Below are 25,760 nucleotides of genomic sequence, written 5' to 3'. Positions count from 1 at the left end.
AAACTCATCAAAAACGCATGTAATCCACACCTACGTATATCAAAGTTTTGTCAAAACAAGAAACCAGGAAGCATCAAAAACAAACAACGTCAAAAACACGAAATAAATGCATGTTAAAAGGAAAAAAACAAAGAAAAAAAACGCACAATAACGCAATGAAAAGACAGAAGTAACCCAATTTAAATAAGTGGAGAAATGGTGCAGAAATTCCGCATGAAAGACACATCAAAAGCTCATTGTGGGAAAGTAGCCTTAAAGTCAATAGAGAAAATGATAAACGCATAAGGCATCTATTATATTTTCCATTCCAATCCAAAATAGTGAAATATCGTTTCATCAACCACAAATGTAAAAGTCGTAAAGTATATTGCCATAACATGTCATTTTGTTGTTCTCACCAACAAACGGAAGACATTGAGAGGAGAAGCAATAATCATACATAACTTGTCATACATGAATGTCCTTGACCATGGTGGCAATGAATACATGGCATTCACTGTGACTAATACCCTGCCAGCCTCCGGCTTAGGGCCCACCAGGGACAGCCTCCGGCTTAGGGCCCACCAGGGACAGCCTCCGGGCTTAGGGCCCAACAGGGACAGCCTCCGGCTTAGGGCCCACCAGGGACAGCCTCCGGCTTAGGGCCCACCAGGGACAGCCTCCGGCTTGGGGCCCACCAGGGACAGCCTCCGGCTTGGGGCCCACCAGGGACAGCCTCCAGCTTGGGGCCCACCAGGGACAGCCTCCAGCTTGGGGCCCACCAGGGACAGCCTCCGGCTTAGGGCCCACCAGGGACAGCCTCCGGCTTAGGGCCCACCAGGGACAGCCTCCGGCTTAGGGCCCACCAGGGACAGCCTCCAGCTTAGGGCCCACCATGGACAGCCTCCAGCTTAGGGCCCACCAGGGACAGCCTCCAGCTTAGGGCCTGCTCATATCGTGTTTGGCTATCATTTTCAAACTTTTCAATCTTTTTTTTTTTTTTTCAAATTTTTGCTCAACAGAATGAAACATTATGATTATACTGTAACCCAAGTAAAGTGGCCATAACTATGGAGACCTGCTAAGCAACAGATGCTCTTAAGGATGGGGCTAAATATAGTTTTATGAGGCAGTTTCTCAAACCAAACAAGAAAATGGATTCAAAAGTAAAAAATACATATTCCTTTATACTTGTCCTTCCTTTTCAATACACTCCTGGTATCGTCTTAAAAAATTGCATTTGTGTATATAGAATAATGTTTCTTACTACGGCCAGAAAAGAACAGGCACCTTCTGTACACTCCAATAATAAGAGGTCTTGGCAGCTATTGGCCAAGTTTCCTGCAGTGTCACATATAAGGCACTAATATAGGAGCCTACGCTGGTCTATGAAATGTTGAAAAATCCTATTACCCAACATCTGCACGTTGAAAGGGTGTTGAATAAGCAATGAATATTATGCAAGGGAACAAAGTATACATAAGAGGTTTATTGTACTATCCAAGCACTTGATAAAATCACATCTGCCAAGAAGAACCTCCTCCCTCTCCACTTCTAGGAAAATCCTCATCATTTCCTGCTGAAAATACATTTTCCTACAAATCTGAGAAAGGCCTATTACTAAACATTACCCAAAGCATCGCACTAAAAGTAACATACAGACTATAAAACGGAGACGCCCACTGGCGATTAGTCAGATTACTTCACTACAGTCAAAAAACTGACTTGGATGGGAAATCACAACTGTAAATGGTCCAGGCTCAAGTGGGGTTTTTTAGGCTTATTCTTGGAGAGGTTTTCTTTACCCTTCAAGCAAAAATTAATATAGCAGCTCATCACTGAGAACTCAAGACAGACTCACCTGTTTCTTTGCTACACGACTGCTCATTATTTTCTCCACAACAGGTCCTTCCGCGTCTAGAGACTCCTAACGAGGGGAATAAAGGAATATCCTCAGTTACTTAAAATAAAATTTCCAAACAAAAAACCCCCCCGCATTTGATGTTCTAGACACATGACTCCAATGTTGGCTGCGCAAAGAACCAGCGCCGGATCCTGTTACCGGCACCAATGCCTGGGAGCTGAGCCCAACGAATGAACTGATCAGCACAAGCTCCTGAGCATGGCACCCGCAAACAGAGAAGATCAGTACAAAAATACAAAACAAAAAAGAGAGGTCTTCAAAGTTGGAATGGATAGGTCACCTATTGTCATATGAATCAGATCATGGCTTCAGAAGTGATGAAGTAGACGAGTTTAAGCATCTGCTACTCCCAATATAAGAGTATCACAGTATAACTAATATAGTCCAAATTAAGGTGGAAGAATTAAAAAGAGGTTGTCACTATTTGGACAACTCGTCCTCAATGAATGACTATATTCCCCAATGTACAATAACAGCCTGTACTCGCCTCCGATGCCTTTCCAGAGATTCGGTCACCTGAGCCCCGCAGCCAATCAGCAGCTGCTAATATACAGCTACACTCACTTCCTTCAGACTGACATCTGGGTGAAGAGCTGCTGATGCTCTCTAACCTCCTCCAGATGACCGTTTCTTCCAAAGGAAATGAGAGTGAAGCGGCCATCAGCAGCCGAAGATTGGCTGCAGGGCTCACGTGACATAATGTCACACAAACCCCGGGGCCTTGGCATTGGAATGGCACCAGCACAGAAGCGGACTACAGGTGGTTATTTTACATGGGGACAAATAGTAAGTGGGAAGGGGGTGGCCAAGTGTTGGACAACCCCTTTAAACCTTCCAACAAACCCATAACATGCACTCTTGCTTCGGCAGAGTGTGCATGTCTTAATAAAGAGTGGGAAGTAAGCTGCTTCCAAACAGAACAAAGTATCGGGCTGGGTGAAATCCAACATGTCCGATCGTTCTTTCCATTGGCATCTGCCAAATGATCAGCAGCAGAATATGCAATACATAGTAGATAATAGGACGGTCCCGATAAATTGGAAGGTTTAGTCACTTTTAATTAAATGTGTATGGTCAGCTGTACTGACACTTATTCTAAGGCTTTATGCAGATCTCAAACCTGGAGACCCCATAGCACTGGCTTTCCAGTAGCCCTGCTAAAAACGTAGCGCCTTTTTAATTACTGCGATCCCTAATCACACGGGTTATGACTGACCCCCCAATGCTGCGTCTGTGTCAAGACGCAAAGGTTTACTCTGCCAATCAAATTAGTAGGCAATACTGAGGAAAAGTTTGCTATGCCACTGCCTCGCAGGCGTTATGCCATCCCTGGCATCTCACTAGGAGACATTACCCATGAAACCTACTTTACAGGAGACTGGCGAGATAACGCCACTTACATTAATGGCAGAAAAATAAAGAGTAATGAATCAGACATTATAGCAGCGGTTGGTTACTGAAGTCCTGCGCTCCAGGCTGTAAAATACACCAATGCTTTCTATTAAGGCAATTTTCTGCTGACTCAATGTTCGCAAGCACGGCTACATCAGGAATGGAAGGACGGTAATGGCTTGTGATGGTTCAAAGAACACTTTGATTCGCAGACTTCTTAGTTTCTGCCATGGCAAATCCGAGCTCGAGAGAGCAAGCGCACTACCAACACAGAAGCATGAAGAAACCCTCATTCTGTGTACGTAGTAAGAGCACGCCGTCTGCCTACACAGGCAGCACCTTTCATTAATGGCCGATGCCCAACAACTACAGCTGGCCACGCACAAGAGCTGGAAGTGCTCAGTCCCCCGATTTTGGCTAAATAAGGCCCTCTTATGTGTTCTCCAACAGCAGCGGCCGATGACGAGAGGTGTTGGGCAGGGTGGATTTCACCATGCCTTATTCCTAAGAGGGGTATTGTAGAAAGAACATAAAAAAATATTCAAGACAGAGAGGAGATAGTGAAGGAAAAAAAAATCTAACCTGCTGCTCAGATTGCGATGTATTGGATGGAGAATATCTCCCGGAGGGATCAGCATCGTCCGGCTCATCATCAGAAATCTTGAACTCCAGATCCTCAGTGTAGCGTTTCCTCTTCACCTGCCTACTGGACCGCCTTTTCTGAAAAATTAAACAAAAAAAAAAAAGTTTATTGTTTTAAGTTCTTTGAACATAAAGCTTTATTTGGCATATGGATCTGGACTTGCAACATATGTGCCACCAGATACTGATCACTGTGCTGGGCATCAATATGGCAGCTGACTTCACAACTACCGCGCTCCCGTTACAGTAGGATATAGGACAAGTGGATGAGAAAAGTGTGGAGACGGAGGATGGGGTGAGGGTGAGTACCTCGCATTAACCATCTGTACACATTTATAAAAGTAATTTACATCCTCTTATTACCTGGATGCCAGAGTCATCCTCTTCCTCTGGTGGCGGGGAAAGAGGGGGAGGAGGAGTAGTAGTAGCAGTATTAGTAGTAGTTTTGTCCAAATCTGAACCTTCCACACCTTCAGGCTTAACCTTAACAGCTTTCTTCTTTTGTGCACTTCCCTCAGCATCAGACTTATTACTAGAAGGTGAAAAAAAGAAAACCTTATTAAAGTTCATGTTTATTCATAAAGGACATGGTTATAAGGCAGTGTTCCCCAACTCCGGTCCTCAAGAACCACCAACAGGTCATGTTTTCGGGATTTGGTGATAATTGCATCACCTGGACAGGCAAGCATTCAATCACCTGTGCAATACTAAGGAAATCCTCAAAACATGAGCTGTTGGTGGCTCTTGAGGACCGGAGTTGGGGGAACACTGGTATAAGGCATTATAATGAAATGTCCCGGCTGACACACACTCCTGCCATCCGTAGCCGTACACCAGGCTAGGTAGGGCTGGATGGTTGCCCAGCACCTGGCCCATAAGGAGTGCAGTTGTGCCTCTCCACATGCCCTACTGGACGGACAGGAGTCACAATACCATCATGGCCAACATTGCGAATACAGAGCTGGCAAACGGAAGTGTGATATGTGGTCTATCACTCTTCTTACTAATATATCCTCCTACCTTCTGCCAGTAGGGCTACAATCTGCTTACAGAAAGAAAACCTCTAAGGGTATGTTCACACAACGTTGCTAAACAAACAAGGTTTTTTTCAGTGGAAACCACTTCAGGAAAGGCCAGCAGTTTTTCTCCCTGAAGATCCTATGTGCATGTTAGGCTAAGTTCACATTTGCGTTGTGCGGTGCTGCGTCGGCGACGCAACGCACAACGCAAATGTAAACGCATGCACAACGCAGCGTTTTGTGACGCATGCGTCCACTTTTGCATGGTTTTTGGCGCAGAAAAAACTGCATCTTGCTGCGTTCCCTGCGCCCTGACGCATGCACCACAGTGACGCATGCGTCACAAAACGCAAGTGCAACGCATGTCCATGCGCCCCCCATGTTAAATATAGGGGCGCATGACGCATGCGTCGCCGCGGCTGCGCCCGACGCAACGCAAATGTGAACGTAGACTTACGCAGACATTTCCTGAATAGGTTTGTAAACGTTTTTTGTTGTGGAAAGTTCTTAGGCTTTTTGGTTCGCTCACTTTGAGTTTTTTAAAGCCTTAAGTGGTTAGAAGACATTCAAAAGCCTGATCATATGAACAGCAAGTAGTTTTTACAAAGAAATTAATAGGCTGATTCTTTTGGGCATTTTATCTATGCTTTCTCGGGCAGTTTTCAGAACGGACCAGCTACAAACCTACTTGAAAAATAACGCTTTGTATGAACACACACTAGGACATAAGAGCAGATGATCTCTAAGGGCTCACTAAGACGAGCTAATGGCAGATTGTTCTTCAGATGATTGCCAGTATGTTTTAAGCTCCATTCACACATTGCAGTAGCAAAAAAAGTGCAGCTTGCTGTGGAACATTGCGCTTTTACGTCTGCAGCATGTAAATGGAGGCCTACACAAGCCAGTGATCAACAAGCAAGCCAACAACTGCGGGTAGCGACAAACGACTCCTTTGTTACCATTAAGGCTATGTGCACACATTGCTGAATTGCTGCGGCAATTCCGCAACTCCCTGCCGCAGGTAAAACGCAGGCGGAATTGGCATGCGTTTTCACGCTAAACACTAGCGTTTTGCAAGCGTAATTAGCTTGCAGAATGCTAGAATTTCCAAGTGATCTGTAGCATCGCTTGGAAACTTGAATGACAGGTTGGTCACAGTTGTCAAACAGTGTTTGATAAGTGTGATCAACTTTATACTATTGATGCTGCCTACGCAGCCTCAATAGTAAAAATATATGTTAAAAATAATAAAAAAAATAAAAAATCGTGATATTTGTGATCGAACATTTGTAAATAAATACAGATTAAAGGGAATGCACCCCCCCCCCCCAGTCGTTTCAAACTAAAAGAGCCACCTTGTGCAGCAGTAATGCTGCATTCTGACAAGGTGGCTCTTTTAGTTCTGGGTGCTGTAACTAGAGAAATAATCAGTTTTAGAATTTGTCCGAAATACCTGGTCTTCAGTCCTGGAGGCAGGCCTTTCCCCCCTGCTTCAGACAGCACACAGCTGTCACTCACATCTTCTTGGCGTCGGGCGCGGCCTCCTCCTCACCGCTGTTTTCAAAAGTAGCCGGCGCCTGCGCTCTTATCCCCTGCCTGTCTGTCCTCATATGCAGTCCAGCTGACTGCGCCTGCGCGGCCGCCCTGCTTGTGAATCCCAGCCCCGCAGTGACTTATGATTTATTCACATTGCAGGGCTGGGATTCACAGGCAGGGCGGCCGTACAGGCGCAGTCAGCTGGACTGCATATGAGGACAGACAGGCAGCGCTCACTGCACCTGCACCAGGCAGGGGATAAGAGCGCAGGCACCGGCTCATTTCAAAACAGCGGTGAGGAGGAGGCCGCGCCCGACGCCAAGAAGATGTGAGTGACAGCTGTGTGCTGTCTGAAGCAGGGGGAAATGCCGGCCTCCTTGACTGAAGACCAGGTATTTCTGACAAATTATAAAACTGATTATTTCTCTAGTTACAGCACCCAGAACTAAAAGAGCCACCTTGTCAGAATGCAGCATTACTGCTGCACAAGGTGGCTCTTTTAGTTAAAAACGCCTGGGGGGGGGGGGGGGGGGGGGTGACAGGTTCCCTTTAAATAGATCTGGAATAGAAAGATAGATAGACAATACAACAGACTGCTCATGGTACTGCCAAGGTAAACACGATTATCCGAACAAGCAAAATTAAATTTAAGGAATGGCAGATTTGTGTCTGAGGCCGGCATCTTTTAGGTAATCGCACAAATTACATTCTACTCTGACAGAAAAAAAAATACAAAAAAATTCTTACAATGCAGCTGTAAAAGCAGCCGGTACAACGTATTATCTAACCAGTGCTCAAGGCTGAAGGTTGAATGATAAGTGGTGTGCATTTTTCTGCCATAATCGGGTGATTACAAAGTGCATTATTTTTTTTATAGTAAAAATATATATTTAAAAATGGAAAAAAATAAAAATAAATCGGTACTGAAAACCAAACCACTTGTAAGCATTACTCATTTAACTCAATTGAAGGTAAACCCATCTCAGTTCTATGCACAGTGGAAATGACAACCATTATACAAACTCTCATAAAAGCCTGCTATCTCAATCATAACAAAGGCAGGGAAACGGCAAGCACAGGCGCTGTATTACCAGACAGCCGAAGAAAAAAAGCTTTCTGGGGTCATACAGTTATTTTAGAGTAAATTCACAGGGGTTTTTTTTTTTCCTCGAGAGTTTTTTTGAGCAGAAACTGGTCCAAATCTCCAACCAAAATTCGTGGGTTTTGAGCTTTCCACAATAAATATAGAGATAGATATAGATATGGAGATATAGAGATAGATATATACACACCCACACATTTTATTTATTTAAAGCTTTTGATAAAAAATAAAAAACAAAACACACCATGGACGTATCCCTATTTCAAAAGTTACCATATCGTGGTGTCATTACTTTTTGACTTGTCAGACCCATGCCCAGGTTGCCGCAGTAAATGGAGCCTATGATAGTGGTCAGCAGATAATTACTGTATAAAAGCATATAAAATTAATATTTTGTTTTTAATGATAAATACCGAGAGCATCATTATCAATATCTACACATCTAGTCTTTCCACTGGAACTACTCTTTCAAATAAACTTTTCTAGACCAGTTCACCAAAAACCTTGTTCTGTGAAGATGAGATTTAAAAAGACTGAAACAGATATAAATAAAAGGGACCAGGCAACAAGCTGAACGTTTCTTGTGTATATAGGTACACCTGTCCAGTTGGACATACTGCCTCACCACGTCTGCACTCCAGTATCTTAATATATACTTACCTTGTAGAGTCTTCACATCCTGTTCCATCCAGATGTGTCAGTGTGTGGTGCGTACAGCATATACAGTGTGTGTGTGGTGCGATGGTGTTCCGCTGGTGGTACCGCGCAGGAGGCTGTTTCCATATTGAGTCACCCATCACTTGGGTGTCGCAATATGGCGGTCAGTGAACTTCTTCCGCTTGGAATTCTGGGATCTGTATATACTGTATAAGCTGTACGCAAAACACACACACTGTATATGCTGTATGCAGCCTCTTGCGGGGTACCACCAGCGGAACACCGTCGCAAACACGCCGCCGGGATCAGCCAAATGATTTACTGACCACCGCCATCTTTGTACAGAAGTAGTGCATGAGCAGTTTTAATGTGACCGCCACTATCTGTCTGCAGAAAGATGGTGGCGGTCTGATTTACTGCGGCTGCGCAAATTACACGTAGGTGCAGTGAATCATTCGGCTGATCCCGGTGGCAGATGAGCGACATGTCTACAGGCAGAGGAAGATGATCACATTAAAGGGGTTTTCCCAAGAACGAAAGTTCATTTTAATAATTGTCTGTGTCTGACCATGTACGGAGCATACCACATCTCCTGGGCAGGGGAGGAAGCAAAAGACAATACTGACATTACAGCAGAGGATCACAGTGGATTCATTGTGTGAGGTAAAATATTTCACTGACTGTTTTTAAACAATATTTTACCTCACAAAATGTATCCTCTGCGATCTCCTGCTGTAATATCAGTATTGTCTTTTGCTTCCTCCCCTGCCCAGGAGCTGTGGTATGTTCGGTAAACGGTCAGACACAGACAATTTTTAAAACAAACTTTTGTTCGTGGGAAAACCCCTTTAAAAAGCAAACTTCAACATGGCTCCTCCTAAAAAGTACACCAATGACAATGAAAGGAAAGCAGCAAAGGCACGTCGTCGAAGACAACAAAGGGCGAATGAGACTCTTGAAGAGCAACAGCATCGCTAGGGACAAAAACAATGCACATAGCACATGGGGTAGACAGGTCAAAGAAGAGAGAACAGAGGGGAGAAGTCAGCACATGTGGAAAGAGAGAGTGGATAGGTGGGTGAGCACATGGAGGGGAGAGATTCTCAACGCTGCAAAGCCTGCCCCATCGTGACATTACCGCCCTCCCGATGCGATAGCTTCGGGCCTCCATCTAGTATGCAATATCCTTCAAATGTCCACCATAGGAGATAAGAGAAGAGAGATGAAGGAAATCACGAACCTTACTTTTATTTTTTTACTGGCAGTCTCAAAGCGCAGCATTTTCTTTCACTGACAGTCACCCAATCAGAAGCCCATTACCACATACCACAGTACGCCATCTGCAGATGAGAAAGTGTTCCTCCATTCATTGAGTCATCATCAGCACAGAATTGGCAGATGGGTAGGGCCATATCAGATCTCGATCACAGAAGGAGATTAAAAGGTAAAAATAAAAAAACAACTCATCTACAGGACCCTTTTTTTTAGGGGGGCTATGATCAAGCTCTGATGTGGACCAAAACGTTGGCCAATTATTTTTCTTTTTCTACACATCTGGATAAGTCAATAAAAGTAATGTACTTCATCTCATCTGCAATTTTGGAGTGCCTTGGCTTTCCTTCAATATTGTGTGCAATGATCCCTACAAGAGACCCGCTTCGTGCCAACCATACTGCAACTACATTGCCATATACCACCATGGAAGGCATTAAAGTCTATGGATAAGGGGCCAGTTTCTGTCGCTAAATAATATAGAAATGGCGCAGAATATAAAAATCACATGTGCAAAGAAGGAGTTTGTGGAGCATCACTTGTGGCCAAGAGGCGCGGTGCAGGCTGCGGCAGCAGGGGACAGGCCTGAGAAATACACAACTTGCGGTTTGTATTTGGTATAAAGCCTCTTTCATCCTTATCTGATTACATTCTCTGTGCTCAGCTCCCAGCACAATGAAAGACTATTCTGTTAGGACATGGCACTGCAAGTTCAATCCCCCCCACCCGTCTGTATATGCCATGGGGACCACAGATGCCAAGACCGGGTCATTTCTTGGATTTCAGAAACCTCAGTATAATCCAGACACATTAGTCAACATAAAAAATATGATTATCCCCTTAAATGTGTTGTTTTTTCATTCATATAATAACATCAGCGATCATCAGACATAAACCTCATGGATCACTGCAAATCAGCGATCGCTCCGGATCAACAAGTTTTCATACACTACAGTATCTACTGCATGGAAGCAGTGCCCCTAGTGGCCATTCAGGTAAGACGTCTGCCCCTTCTCTGAGATGAAATTTTCAATTAAGTGTCTCACAGAGAAGCACATTTATTTTATGCCAGCAGGAGTCTCTAAAGTATTCTAGCTATTCCATACTTATGTAAGTGAATACAGGTAGGGAACGTGCGTTAATTAATTGTGTAACAACTAGCACACAAGACGCACAGTGTTCAATCACCAACAAGAAAAGAACGCAAAAGTGTTTAAAGCCATCATTAGATCAGTGGTGAATGTGCGCGTGGCTCTGCACAGCAGAGTAGCAGGGCAGCGGGCCGGGGGTGCAGAGCAGAGTAAGCAGGGCAGCGGGCCGGGGGTGCAGAGCAGAGTAAGCAGGGCAGCGGGCCGGGGGTGCAGAGCAGAGTAAGCAGGGCAGCGGGCCGGGGGTGCAGAGCAGATTACGCAGGCCGGCGGGCCAGGGGGTGCACAGCAGAGTACGCAGGCCGGCGGGCCAGGGGGTGCACAGCAGAGTACGCAGGCCGGCGGGCCAGGGGGTGCACAGCAGAGTAGCAGGGCGGCGGGCCAGGGGTGCAGAGCAGAGTAATCAGGGCGGCGGGCCAGGGGTGCACAGCCGAGTAAGCAGGCCGGCGGGCCAGGGGGTGCACAGCAGAGTAAGCAGGGCGGCGGGCCGGGGGGTGCCCAGCAGAGTAAGCAGGGCGGCTGGCCGGGGGGTGCACAGAGCTGCAGCCGGCTGCTCCCGCCTGCATGGCCCGAGCTGACATGTCTGCATATGTATTGAGTTCCTCTCAGGTGATGACATCAGCGGCTCTTTCATCATCTGTTAGTTTATTACAAGCCTGTGCTTTCTTTCTGGCTTTATGAGCGTGACACTCTGGGCTTGACCCACATACACACTTTTCCTTTGGGAAATCCCTCTCGCTGCCTCCTGATTGCGTAATAACTGCTCGCATTGACATAAGCTTTGTGACCTTCATTTATTTCGGAAGAAAACGGAAAGAAAAAAAAGTTATCACAAAATAAAAAAAAAAAAAAAAAATTACAAAATTAATAACTTTCAACTGACAAAGGAACCTGTTACACTGAACATGGTGCGTGACCCCCAGACAGAAGGCTAGAAAGCAGACAGGCTGAAGTATGGGAGACATTCATACATTGAAATCCCTTCTCTTTCCACGCTTAGGAGTCCAGTGGGTGGTCCAAGTCTGTGACTAGCTACCTGTGTATACAAAGAAACCTGGTAATCAACAAGTAGGACCGCCCACTGGACTCCTAAGCATGGAAGAAGGGATTTCAATAAATAAAATATAATTTACTCTGCTGCACATTTTTCTTGAAAGCATTCCAGCGAAAATATGATTTCAAGAGGTCTGGCCATGGGTAGAGACTAGGCTAGTCTTAGTCCTTACGCCACCCTTGGCTGGCGGCTAGAAGTGACTGACAAGTCTCCTCCACAAGAAACCGGACAATCCCGGAGAGCAGAACACAGTGGCAGGACAGCACCAGGCCGCTCTCTTCTCGACCTATGTCCCCGGATGGATCTTTAACAATATTTTTTTCTCTGAAATGCTGGAGCATTTCAGAATAGACATCACACGTAACCACGCAGAAGATTTGTTTTTCCCACAGACGACAGGTTCTCTTCAAGTTTTCACAAAACTAACTTCACAATAAGGGAACATTTTGAAGCTAGAAGGTTCTGTCTGACTTCTAACTTTGCCACTACCGTGCCATGTTTGCCTTCCTGCAGTCACCAAATGTTTATACTGTCACACACATGCCACGACTGCAAGTCCCAACGACTAAAGTTCTGGAAGCCTGGTCACAAATTAAAAAATATCTACATATATAATCACTAGTTGGGACTGCCGGCCGCTGTCCCCGAATCCCATAAAGCACCGCGGCACAAGTGACACACACGTCTCCGCTATTCCCGCACATGCCCAGTAACAGCCACAACTGCGCGCTCTACCAGACAGAGGTTCATTCCACCGCACTCCCGATGAGATAGTATCGGACCTATTTCTAGCATTTATATTTATTAAACACTGGCTCCCAAAGTCAATGGCAATTGATCAACCTCTGATAGAAGCAAAATAATATGTGGGGGGACACTATGTACAATGCTATGGAACATGTTGTCGCTATTCCACTGAAATAGAGATGGGAAAAAAACTGACCCAATTCCAAAGTTTAGATTAGGCCAGAATCTAAGCCCTAGCTTATTTTACCAAATAATTAAACTTTTTTTACTGAGAGAAATGTTTATACTTCTACCAGAACAATTACCCTGGATACATATTTGTATACTATTATATGTAAAATTATCAGAATTGCTGGACCCTTTTCCCTTTTTTCTCCCTCCCCTTTAACTTGTTTCCCTCCTTCCCTTCCTGGTTAATAAACATTTTAGTTGCTTCTATTATATCCGCAGCGTTTACAGACATCATCACTGTCCCCATTGGGGCTCGCAATCTACATCCCCTATCAGTATGTCTTTGGTTTGTGGAAGAAAACCACAGAACTCGGAGGCAACCCACACAAACACGGGAGATGATACAATCTCCTGGCACGTGTGGTCGTGCGATTTTACCCCAGTGCTGCAAAGCGACAGTGCTAACCACTGAGCCACTGTGCTGCTATACATTTATGATCTACCTTCTTTCAGGTTCAGCATTTTACATAAATTCTACGGTTAGGCTATGTGCACACGTCAGGAATCTTTGCAGAAATTTCCTGACCCAAACCGGACTTTTTCCGCAGGAAATCCGCATGCGTTTTTTGCGTGTTTTTTCATTGCGCGTTTTTTCCGGAGCTTCCCCATTGCAATATATAGCGGCAAAAACGCAAAAAATCTGCAAAATTAATGAACATGCTGCGTTTTTTCAGCGGAAAAAAACGTAACGTGTGCACAAAAATTGTGGATTGCATTCTATTAATTGTGGATTGCATTCTAAGGAATGATTAGGCCGAGCGCTGTAGCTGAGCCGCAGCTCCGTCTTCCAGGATCCTGCAGTCCGTACATGTATGATCAGACAGACGGAGGAAAAGTTTCCTATAAAAGGTTAAACTTAAAAGAAAAACTAAACCCCCTAATGTTGATCTCCCAGCAGACCCCAACCCATGAGCCTTCCTCCCACTGTCCTGGGCTCTGTGGTGCACATGGCCAGCAGCCTCCCATAGCATGAGGCTCCATTTCCAGCCTTTATTTCCGCTCTAACTGCCACAAATTATCCAACACTACAGCTGAACGCTGGGCCCCTTCCTTTCATCTGCACGCCAAGAGCAATCACATTACCCTGGTAACCAGTGCTCACGTGACCAGCACCTGCTCTTTTGGCTGGGTGCCACTGACTCCAGCCATCTGCTTCCCTCAATCAGCTTTCAAACATTGGCAACACCTGCGCGGCCGCGTTTCGTGCGCCCCTTTTATTTATATATATTTTATTAGTATCCAAGTGAATCAGCGCAAAAGGGGAGGAAAAAAATATATACAAAACAAGCAAACAAAGTAAAAAAGTACTGAGGAAGGAAAAAAAAATTAAAAAAAACCTTTAACTCGTTGAATCCCAGGATTAATCCAGAGATACTGGTATGAGCTGAAAGGGTCAAAAGTAAAGCGCTGGTGGCTGTTCAGTGGCCAGAACATAAAAGGTTAAACCTGCCAGCGCCCCCTCCTCCGAGTGACTACTGAAGAGGACCAGAGGCAACTTTCAGGCTTTAACTCCCTCCCAAACATACAAAGCAGTAAAGAGGAAAATCAAAGCTTTCCCTATAAATATTCATGACCGGCGTTCTTAATTTTATAAAACAGTTCATCTGTAAACAGGAGAATGGCTGCTTCTGTGGAGGGCAGACCACGAGCCCGGCTCAGATTATTTAGTGTCGCACTTTTATCTACCGACACAAAAACACTGCCATTACTAATAAAGCTGCAGGGTGAAAAACATTACAAAAAAATAATTTTTTAACTTTCAATGGAATAAACAGCAACTCCCTAGTATTAGCCACCTGTATGAGCCATTCCTTTTAAAGGGCCACTGCACATTCTCTCAATTCCCAATTGACTCTGAGTAAGTGGGAGGATTCCATACATCACAAAGTGAGGGGTTCCTGCTCTTCATTCCTCAGTTAGCACAAAAACAGAAGCATCAGCAGCGTGGAGGACAATAATCAGCAGTACTGAGCCATGTAGATGTGAATCCAGCTCTAACAGAAGTAAAAATTTGTAAGAAAATTTTGCAGCACAAACTGTTTCTCCCTCTGCACTTCCTCCAACTACCCACTCCATAAGTTACAATAGGATGCTTATTTTGACACCTCACGATGCTGGCCGTCCATCTTCTCTTTAAGCAAGATGAGTCGAGTTTTTTTTTTTTCATAAAACTGATGGGGAGTTCAGGAAGGATGAGGAGGAAAAATGGGTCATAAGTGGAGAAAGAAACAGATTCCTCTTTGAAGATACATTACAGTTTCTTACAGCTGCTTGTACTATTAATTTAGTTGAAAAGGAAAAACTATATGGGATCTTGTGACTTGCGATGAGCTCTAAAGCAGGGGTCCCCAACCTGTGGCTCTGGATACACATGTGTCTGGTGGGCCCGTGATGGGTGGCTCACGGCTGTCTACCAGGTTTAGCAACCAGTTAGAAAGAGAAGGTATCCACATGGCGACTTTTGCAAGTAGTCCTGGAAAGAAGAGCAAATCTAGATGTGCATATACTGGCCTATGGGATGGAGGGGTAAATATGGGAAACTGGAGAGAGGGTGATACTGATGGAAAAAATGGACCGACTTCTAAAATATATAATAAATTGTGTACAGTAGTACGATGCAGGATGTGCTGTAAGGCTATGTGCACACGTTCAGGATTTCTTGCAGAAATTTCCTGAGCAAAACCGGACATTTTCTGCAAGAAATCCGCATGCGGTTTTTTTTTTGCGTTTTTGACGCTTTTTTTGCCGGAACATCCCAATGCATTAAATAGCAAAAAATCGGCAAAATTAATTAACATGATGCGTTTTTTACCACGATGCGTTTTTTTTGCGGAAAAAACACATGTGCACAAAAATTGCGGAATGCATTCTAAATGATGGGATGCATAATGTATGCGTTTTTTATGTGTTTTTATAGCGAAAAATACGCGAAAAATCCGCAACGTGTGCACACAGCCTAAATGTTTTCATAAGAATTTGTGAAAGTTATGAAACGTCCTATAAATGTCCGTTCTGTTCCTGATCTAAGGATCTGGGCTTTTGGTGGAGATGAATCTGTGCTGCACTTTATGCACACGCTCAGTAGTGACCAGTGCTGTGGGGTCGGAGTCAGGGAAATTGAGGAGTCGGAGGTTTGGCTTACCGACACAGCCTTGGTCACTACTGTGGGGGTGAAGGGGTGCTGGATGTGGCTCATGACGATTTCAAGAGTTGAAAATGACTCAAGGTTCAAAATGTTGGCAAACATTGTTCTAAAGTTTCCAAACAGGTAGGCATTTCAGTAGTTGTTGTATTGAAGAGCTTTCAGTAGTCTCATTATCAGCAGAGGCAATAATGCAATGACAGGTAAAGTAACCGGAGTTGGATGGCTCAATGTGTGAAATTTGGTCCATCGGCAAGGTCAGCAGTTTCTGATGGCTAGACAGGGGGCTGGGATCCTCCACGTGACCTATGATTAGCAGAGCTGGTGCGGCATAATCTGTGCATAATGCCCCAATGATCACATTGTCCCAGCCCAGCTAATCAAAAGCAGCCTAGGGGATCGCAGAAGGTAAAAGTCACGAGCCTTCCATCTAGTGACCAGAGACTACTGACCAATATACAGGAGTCATGCAAATCAATCCGCCCAACTTTATACATAACTCCTCTATACTCCGCTGATAACAGGACCCACCATTCACAATAGGGGACGCTGCCCCTCCTGCCTAAACAACGACCCTTGTGCACACCCACAGGCTTTGGCGCTTAAAAATAAGGTCAGAGTCCGTTCATTGCTGCTAATGTACATGTGGAGCTCCTGAAACAGGAAGTTAGAGTCTAAAAAAGCCCAATGGCCAGGGTGAAAATAGCAAGATTGTTCATTTTATTTTTGATAAACTTTGGCATGGATTTTGGTATTAAAAAAAAAACCCTTACATTTGATTTAAAGGGGGTTATCTGGAACTTTGTTTATTTGTCCTTATGGGGCTAAGCACTTATAGGCAGGTAGTTTCTAATGACCTGCTTGTTCTGCCCATCACCAACTCAGAGGGGTCACAGCCTAACTGTGGCAAGCCCGTAGTCAATCAGCATGACGTCAGCAGTGGCAGCCCATCAGCAGAGCAGACGGGTTAAGGAATTGCAGCTGTGTCTGGGAGAGGTGAAAAGAAGCCGGAGAGTCACCGCCTGAGCTGGCAGGGAATCACTGGGCAAAACAGACAGGTAGTTAGCAACTTGGTGCAAGTTCTTAGCCAAATGCAAAAAAAATAAGCAAAGTACTGGATGCCTCTCAAACAAAACCCTGATAAATCACTTTCTGATGATTCATTCCCTTTAAACCTCAGCTTTCCAATACATTTTTCATTCCATGTAAAGTATTTTATTGTTTTAGTCAATCTGCTGCAGTAATGTTTGTGACAAAACTACAGCTTCCATTAGTCACCACTAGAGGGAGCTTACTCATCTACTGCGCTCAACCATAGTAAGCCACATGTGATAGCTCTATGCCTCCCCTAGTGGCGGTTGCAGGTAGCCTGCATTTCATAACTATTCAATGTGTATGAGAATGATAGACCGCACTGCTAAAAAATAATTACACCAAGAAACTAACACGCACAGAACGTTGGCTCCAAAAACAATTGGTAACAGGTAAAGCCTTGGATACATGTGCACACAGTGCGATGGAACATGCAGTAGTATACAAGAAGTCACCAAATGTGTGCAGACAAGATACTGTAAGTATGTCTAGAGGCAGAGAAGGGGAGGCGCTGCCCAATACAACATCTTTGTACATGCATTGAAATCTTCGCTCACCCTTAGGCTTCCCTCACACTAGCAGTACTTGGTCAGTATTGTACATCAATATTTGTAGCCAAACCAGGAGTGGAACAATTAGAGGAAAAGTATAACAGAAACATATGCATCAATTCTGCATTTCTCACCCACTTTAGGATGCTGCATAATTACTTTGAGCCACGCCCCCTTGTAAAGACCACACAAAGTAGCACTACATAGAAAGCTCCCTATTAGGCCGGCGTCACACTCAGCGTAAGACAATACGGTCCGTTTTTTACGGCCGTAATACGGCCATAATACGGAGAAATGTTCCCAAAATAGTGATCCGTAGGCAGGGTGTGTCAGCGTATTTTGCGCATGGCATCCTCCGTATGTAATCCGTATGGCATCCGTACTGCGATGCGCCCTCTGGTGGATGTTCTCATGAACTGCAGCCTTGGTAAAGTTCCCACGCTCGAGTTCATATGAGTTCATCCACAGAGGGCGCATCACCGCAACTCAATGTAAGTACAGATCACTCAGATTTCCTTCATTCCCCGGGGATTACAGACACGAGCGAGTGCATTAGCACAGCTCCTGCCTGTCAAATAATTAACCCCTTCAGATGGATTACTTCGTGGGACGTGACGGTTCATCTGAGGGTATGTATCTTGTGCGTTTATTATTTTGCCAAGCGAGGGTGTTCTGATGGATTGAGAGAGCAATAAAATACTAAAACAACCTGTGTGTTTATTTCATTAAAATAATTTTTAATAATGTGTGTGTGTTTTTTAACCCTTTCAGACAATTGGATTAATAATGGATAGGTGTCATCATTGACGCCTCGCCATTATTAATCTGGCTTAATGTCACCTTACAATAGCAAGGTGGCATTAACCCTTCATTACCCCATATCCCACCGCTACAGGGAGTGGGAAGAGAGTGGCCAAGTGCCAGAATAGGCGCATCTTCCAGATGTGCCTTTTCTGGGGTGGCTGGGGGCAGATGTTTTTAGCCACGGGGGGCCAATAACCATGGACCCTCTCCTGGCTATTAATATCTGCCCTCAGTCACTGGCTTTACCATTCTGGCGGACAAAATTGCGCGGGAGCCCACGCCAATTTTTTCCGCCATTTAACCCTTTATTTGCGCAGCTACAGCGCCCACATTTTGCACATACACACTACTAACATTACTAGTGTGGAATATGCAAAAAAAATGGGGATATGAGATGGTTTACTGTATGTAAACCATGTCTCATATCCTGTCGGGTTTAGGCAGGAGAAATGAAAAGCCGGCAATTGAATTACCGACTTTTCACTAACACCGCTGCGTATTTCTCGCAAGTCACACTGCTGGTCCGTGTGGAATCCGTGTTTTTCTCGCCCCCATAGACTTTTATTGGCGTATTATTTGCGCAATACGCTGACAAACGCAGCATGCTGCGATTTTGTACGGCCGTAGAAAGCCGTATAATACTGAACCGTAATATACGGCTGATAGGAGCAGCCCCATTGAGAATAATTGTGCCGTTTGTTTGGCGAGTTTTACGGACATATTTTCTGCGCTCTTACGTCCGTAAAACTCGCTAGTGTGACGCCGGCCTCAGTGATGAGCGAATATACTCGTTACTCGAGATTTCCCGAGCACGCTCGGTGTCCTCTGAGTATTTTTTAGTGCTCAGAGATTTAGTTTTCATCACCGCAGCTGAATGATTTACATCTGTTAGCCAGGCTGAGTATATGTGGGGGTTGCCTGGTTGCTAGGGAACCCCCACATGTACTTATGCTGGCTAACAGATGTAAATCATTCAGCTGCGGCAATGAAAACTAAACCTCCGAGCACTAAAAAATACTCGGAGGACACCCAAGAGTGCTCGGAAAATCTCGAGTAACGAGTATATTCGCTCATCACTACTCCCTATGTCTGGTACGTATGGCAGATTAACAGAAATAATTTTAGACGAGCAGAGGAAATAAAAGAGCAGCAAAAACTGCCCATATATCACCTGGTAAAAGCTCCTCCATGTTAAAAAATACTTTGGGCCAAGGCTTTTCTGTGATCTGTGCTTTTACACTTATTACGCCACCAGCCGTATTGTTGGCCTTGCCATACACAACGGTGAAGACTTCATTCTCCAACCCAGCACACAAGATCTTGCCTGGATGAGTGAGGACTGATCGATCACATAACTCATTCCACGACTGATCAGACATCATCCAGAGCGATGAAATGGGGTGACGAGACCCACAACGATAGTGCTCTATTATAGGAACAGCGGCAGTAAAGAGCCTTCCAAAATCACCAAAGGTCGCTTTTATCACACTAAAATACATTATAATCCTGGTATAATTTGTGGCCAAAAAATAAATTAATTTTTTTTATGGCCTGCAGCGTATTTATTATGCATTTTAGACAGTTTCTGCGCCTTGTCCAACATGAGGTGTGAGCTCGCTGAAAAGGGACATGGCCTAACGAGCAATACCATGAGCCAAAACATTGGCATACATTTATGGAAAGAAGCAAGCCAATTAAGTGGCTTAATGCTAAACTAGACAGCAGAGATGAGCAAAGTTTCTAAACTAACAAATTTGGCTTCACATTTCGCCAAAATATCTTACTGTGTGAATCTAACACAATCCAGACTAGCCAGCCATCATTTTGCTGGCTTCTATGGATCGGGAAGGGGTATAATTATTAAAAAAATAAATAAATATTAGTCTTATGCTTACCTCTCCACGCCATCCACATCACCCAGACCTCCGATGAACTCCTTCGGCTACTTTCACACTAGCGTCGTACTCGGCCCGTCGCAGAGCGTCGGGCCGACGTACCGACGCTAGCGTTGTCTCCGCCGCACAACGGGGGCAGCAGATGCATTTTTCCAGCACATCCGCTGCCCCATTGTGAGGTGCGGGGAGGTGGGGGCGGAGTTTCGGCCGCGCATGCGCAGTCAGAAATGGCGGTCCGTCGGCAGCAAAAAACGTTACATGTAACGTTTTTTGCAGCCGACGGTTCACCACAACACGGCGCAACCGTCGCACGACGGTTGCGACGTGTGGCAATGCGTCGCAAATGTTAGTCAATGGTGAAAAAACGCATCCTGCAAGCACTTTTGCAGGATGCGTTTGTTCGCCAAAACGACGCATTGCAAAAAACGCTAGTGTGAAAGTAGCCTTAGTCTCTTCCTTCCGTTCACTTCTGGGTTTCTCTCTCCTGGTACCGCTGCTGACTGGGCGCAAGGCAGGAACATAGTACGAAATGCGCCATGTCGTTCGTGACCGCATGCAGCATGACATCACTGCCAATTGTGTGTGTGACGCCAAATGTGACTACATTGCCGTGCCAGGATAGAAAAGACCCCAAAGCAACTGGAGGATAAAAGCGGCAAAAGAAGAGGCGGCACCAGGAGGACCAAAGAAAGTAGAGTAGATTTGATTTGCACCAAATTTATACAATGCAAAAAGAAACCCCCTTTTCTTCCATTGCGCCCTTCCCAAAATGAAGCCAATCTGCCAAAACCAAATTTTAGGAGATTCACTCAGCTCTACCACACAGTCTATTAAACAGAATGCACAACTATGGCAAGTTAGGAGCATCAAGACTAGAGACTCTAAAGTTTCTACTGTCTAAGAATTATATAGCACTAGTTTGATAAAAAGAGTTACAGAGACATCTGACTATAAAAGATCTAATCACACTGAAGCAACAAAACTTTGGGAAAATCAAAATTTGCATCAGCTCCAAAGCGATTGGCCACGACTGTATATAATGGGGAACTTTTCCCGGGCATGCACAATTGCAGATGGTCAAAGCCTAAAATATGAGAGTCGAGTCGGAGCAAGTTCCAATTTGAAGCCTCATTTTCGTTTTCCTCACCGTCTTTGCCAATCACTGGTTCCCACTAGAAATTGTGCCAAGGACAGGAAATAACGAGCTCCTGTGCAGCCAGCTCCTATAAAAGAGATCACCTCTGAATCTTAGAGTAACGATCTTTCCTTTACTTAGGTCTGCTTTGAGAAGGTCCAAATTCTTAAAGACACCTAGAGGCTTGGAGAAATTTTAATGTGGATATCAATCTCCCAAAAATTTAGGAAGTATCAAATTGTTTAAACTTTATTGTTGTTCTTGTAAACGTAACCGGATTACGAGAGATCTCCAGGCACATCCATCTCTGGACGCATCCCTGAACATGGAAATACATGGCGCGGATGTTCTTCCAAGACAGGAAATGCAAAGTGCAGACACTTCCTAGTAAACAGCTTTTCCACAAAGCCTGAAAACTGTAACATTCTCAGAAAGCATTGTAAATTCTAACACTAATCTGACGTATATTTTAATCCTAATGAAAACAGTGTTTCAGAGCCGATTTGGATTAGGTACTTCAGACTGTGCCTCCATCTGGAAATTATATACTTCCCACACTGGCCACAGCTTGAAAGGCAGGTTCAGATGTTCCGAGGAGTTGTAAAATATTTTTGAAATGTGAACACAAAAATTAGACTTTACCCGTACATCCTAATGCCTTACTGGCAACTACTAGTTACACCTAAACAGATGGATATACCCAATTTACTACTACAATACACTGTGCAAAAGACAGAACACTACAGCCTCAGGAAATAAAGCTAGTTCTGATCACATAGGTCCACGTTTCACACTAGTTTAGAAAAGGGGTTATCCCAGCAAGTTTCATTGTATATGAAATGCCATATAATATACCCAACCGTCTGTAGCGGGAACGTGTGTGAAGGGGACTGGCTGTCTGGCTCATTTCACTAGCTAAACCAGCCCCCTTCTGTTTCTACATCAGATGTGACAAAAAGAGGTGGTGGGAGACATGAAATAGACCGTCCTCTAAAGAATGTCTGTAGCTATGTGCCAACACAGATGGGGAAAGGGAAGGGCAAGAGCTATCTTTTTCTCTCATTTTCTCTCTCTCTCTTTGGTAGAAACCCACAATATTGGCATATTGTGGCATATAAGATTTATAGAACATTTCACACAATCTAATTTTGTGCAGCTACAAAACCCCAAAACATAATACTGCATACATTTTTAAATGCACTACATTGTTCGTTTCGTACCAGAGGTAAGCAGAAAGATTTGCAGGACCTTGGTCTAATTTCCACAGTGGTAGTCACTGGCCATCCAAGGTGTTTCTTGTGACTAGTAGGCTCCAAGAGGTTATCTGACACACGCGCACATGACACTGAGGAGGCTTACTAATCAAAACAGGTGCCTCAAACATAGCAGCTGGACCCAACCCCTCGTACTACAGTCTAGCACTTCTGTTGGTTGCCAAAGGAAACAATCAACAAGGCCAATTTACATACAACTCCCATAGGGGGCATCTGTGCTTTTATAGTGCAGGGAGGATGCTATTCCAACACCCGATCACTGCGCAGATTCAGGGGACGGAAAGCAAGATGGAGATTTCAGCTCTGACTCCTGTGGAATTGTGAATACAGCTGTGAACCTCAGCACAGACTGTAAATGACTTGTACATGTAAAAGGTAAAATGTGTCTGAAAGGTGAACGGATAGTTGTCAACCAATGGAACTTCTACAGGAGAAACGAGAGCTACAATATCTACAATGGATGCATGACCGAACAGGACTAATACAGAAGGTGATGTCCAGTACAGGAAGATTTCCGGCCGTCACCGAATTATTACAGCGCACCCACTTCCACTTTGTGATGTGCCAACATAAGAGGCTGGATGTGTGTGTAAACCAACACTATTTTGGAGAGTTTCCTTCTCTTTCTGCCAATGCCAGTTTACATTCACCAACAAATATGAGAATGTTTGTAGGTCTTAAAGGATTTATTACCAATTAGTAAAGCATTACTTAGCTTTATATGCAACACAACACTATCTTACCAATTCAGTATATGGCTACACCTTGGAATAAAGCCATGGCTTGTGCTTACCTTGCCTTCTTGCTGGTCTTTGCTTTTGGTGTCGTTGACTTCACCTTTTTCTCTTTTGGCTCTTTGGGAGTTTTGGGTTGTTTAGGAGCCTTGGGTTCCTTTGGCTCTTTCTTTGCTTTAGGCTCCTTTGGCTCCTTGGGTTCTTTTTTAACCTTGGGCTTTTTCTTTTTCTTCCCATCTGGTGCTCCCTCAATTAAGAACTCTGGGTTTTCTCCTGGGAAACCTTCCAGCACGAAAACTTTGCTACCATCCGCAGTAATGTGGTTGTTTTTTTTCTTCCTTTTCTTCTGCGGAGGCTGAGACTGCATTGACGGCAAAAAGTCTTCCGTGGTCATTAAAGGAGCATTGGGGCCACCAAGTCGAGTCATATCCGGCACAGAGTTATCAAGAAAAGGTTCCGATGGGGAATGCTGAAACAGAAAATTAACTGTTTAGAATGGTAGTAGTCGAACTATAACATTACATACAGTCTATTCCATAAGGAGTAGAAAAATTAATTTACCGTCTTCCAAGCAGCAGTATATGTGGTATATGATACACTATATTGAAACACCACAAGTCACTTCTATTATAGAAATTGTGGACATTTTGTAAGGGTCCAGATGGTCAAAGCCACTGGCGTCATTGTAACAGAGGAAGCAGGGCTGTGGAGTCGGAGTCGTGGAGTAGGAGACCATTTTGGTGGAGTCAAGAGTCGGAGTTGGTGTCATGGAAATTGAAGAGTCGGAGGTTTGGCTGTGGAGTCGGAGTCATGAAGTCGGCGTCTGGGCCCATTTTGGTGGAGTCGGTGTCATGGAAATTGAGGAGTCGGAGGTTTGGCTGTGGAGTCGGAGTCGTGGAGTCGGAGTCATGAAGTCAGAGTCTGGGCCCATTTTGGTGGAGTCGGTGTCATGGAAATTGAGGAGTCGGAGGTTTGGCTGTGGAGTCGGAGTCATGAAGTCGGAGTCTGGGCCCATTTTGGTGGAGTCGGTGTCATGGAAATTGAGGAGTCGGAGGTTTGGCTGTGGAGTCGGAGTCGTGGAGTCGGAGTCATGAAGTCAGAGTCTGGGCCCATTTTGGTGGAGTCGGTGTCATGGAAATTGAGGAGTCGGAGGTTTGGCTGTGGAGTCGGAGTCATGAAGTCGGAGTCTGGGCCCATTTTGGTGGAGTCGGTGTCATGGAAATTGAGGAGTCGGAGGTTTGGCTGTGGAGTCGGAGTCATGAAGTCGGCGTCTGGGCCCATTTTGGTGGAGTCGGTGTCATGGAAATTGAAGAGTCGGAGGTTTGGCTGTGGAGTCGGAGTCATGAAGTCGGCGTCTGGGCCCATTTTGGTGGAGTCGGTGTCATGGAAATTGAAGAGTCGGAGGTTTGGCTGTGGAGTCGGAGTCATGAAGTCGGAGTCTGGGCCCATTTTGGTGGAGTCAGTGTCATGGAAATAGAGGAGTCGGAGGTTTGGCTTACCGACAGAGGAAGGTGAACTTACAAATTAGGATTATTGTAGTTCAGACATTCACATGAATGTTCTTGACTAAGGGCTGGTTTACAGTTGTATGTGTGTAGGATCGCGATATATAGTTGGATGTATTTGGAGAGGTCAATTTCCTTTAAATCGCTTTGCAATATTGTCATTTCATTTAGGATTTGCCTACTGATTCATAACAAAGGAGGTTCAGCAGAATCTAAATTGGACCCACTAAAAGAAAGAGAAAGAAGGTGGCAGGCTGCAGCTTTTTTTCCTCCCAATGAAAAGTATATGTGAAAATTAAACATAAATTGGATGTTAACAGGAAAACTTATGATGGGCCAATAATTGGGCATGCTTGTTCCCAACAATCAGTGCATCTAAACAGCATGGGAATCACCCGAGGAAGAAGCAAAATGCTCATCTGTCAGATGTGATTATTATAGTTCTAGGCAGCACATCCTCCGGTGTTGCGCTGCTGAGAACAAGGTTATACTTTGCACACAAAGCGCCATTTTATGCGCATAAAAGTGCAGTCGGCCTATGTATTCAGGCTACAAAACGATCGCTTACTAATCCGCACCTACACATACACACCCAGCATTAGGCTCGTTTTACAGATTAAAAGCAAGTCTATCAGCATTCATCACAAAACATTATATGTGCTGCAATTATTGGGAGGGTTGGAAAGGAACAAACATTCATACGTTTGTTGGTTCTGTACAATTTCCATAAAAGTCTGCAGCACAGTTCATGTTTACACAGGGGAAGATGTGCTGCCGACCAAAGATTATACTTAGACCTGCAGAAAAGATGTGATCAATGATAAAACAATTGTATCGTTTGACTGTTGGGTAATGATCTGGAACAAAATTTTAATGAAGCAAGAACATGAAGACCTCCATACACGAGACAAATCCAGGCAGAGGA

At 44.6% G+C, this 25,760-nt stretch overlaps 1 protein-coding gene across 2 annotated transcripts in view; it reads right to left on the bottom strand.

The window, feature by feature from the left end:
• Positions 1–25,760, bottom strand: part of CHD7 (chromodomain helicase DNA binding protein 7) — a 146,169-nt gene that overhangs the window by 37,232 nt on the left and 83,177 nt on the right. For both annotated transcript variants that reach the window (XM_077270544.1, XM_077270545.1), the window contains 4 exons: positions 23,390–23,799; positions 4,301–4,469; positions 3,878–4,015; positions 1,841–1,906 (listed from right to left, as the gene is read on the bottom strand). In XM_077270544.1, coding sequence (XP_077126659.1) covers positions 1,841–1,906; positions 3,878–4,015; positions 4,301–4,469; positions 23,390–23,799 — 783 coding nt within the window. The remainder of the gene's footprint in view (positions 1–1,840; positions 1,907–3,877; positions 4,016–4,300; positions 4,470–23,389; positions 23,800–25,760) is intronic.

The sequence above is a fragment of the Ranitomeya variabilis genome, chromosome 6 (genome assembly GCF_051348905.1).
Source record: "Ranitomeya variabilis isolate aRanVar5 chromosome 6, aRanVar5.hap1, whole genome shotgun sequence".
In the NCBI taxonomy this organism is placed as follows: Eukaryota; Metazoa; Chordata; class Amphibia; order Anura; family Dendrobatidae; genus Ranitomeya; species Ranitomeya variabilis.
Note: the sequence above shows the minus strand (reverse complement) of the source record. Positions and strands in the feature narration are given on the sequence as shown.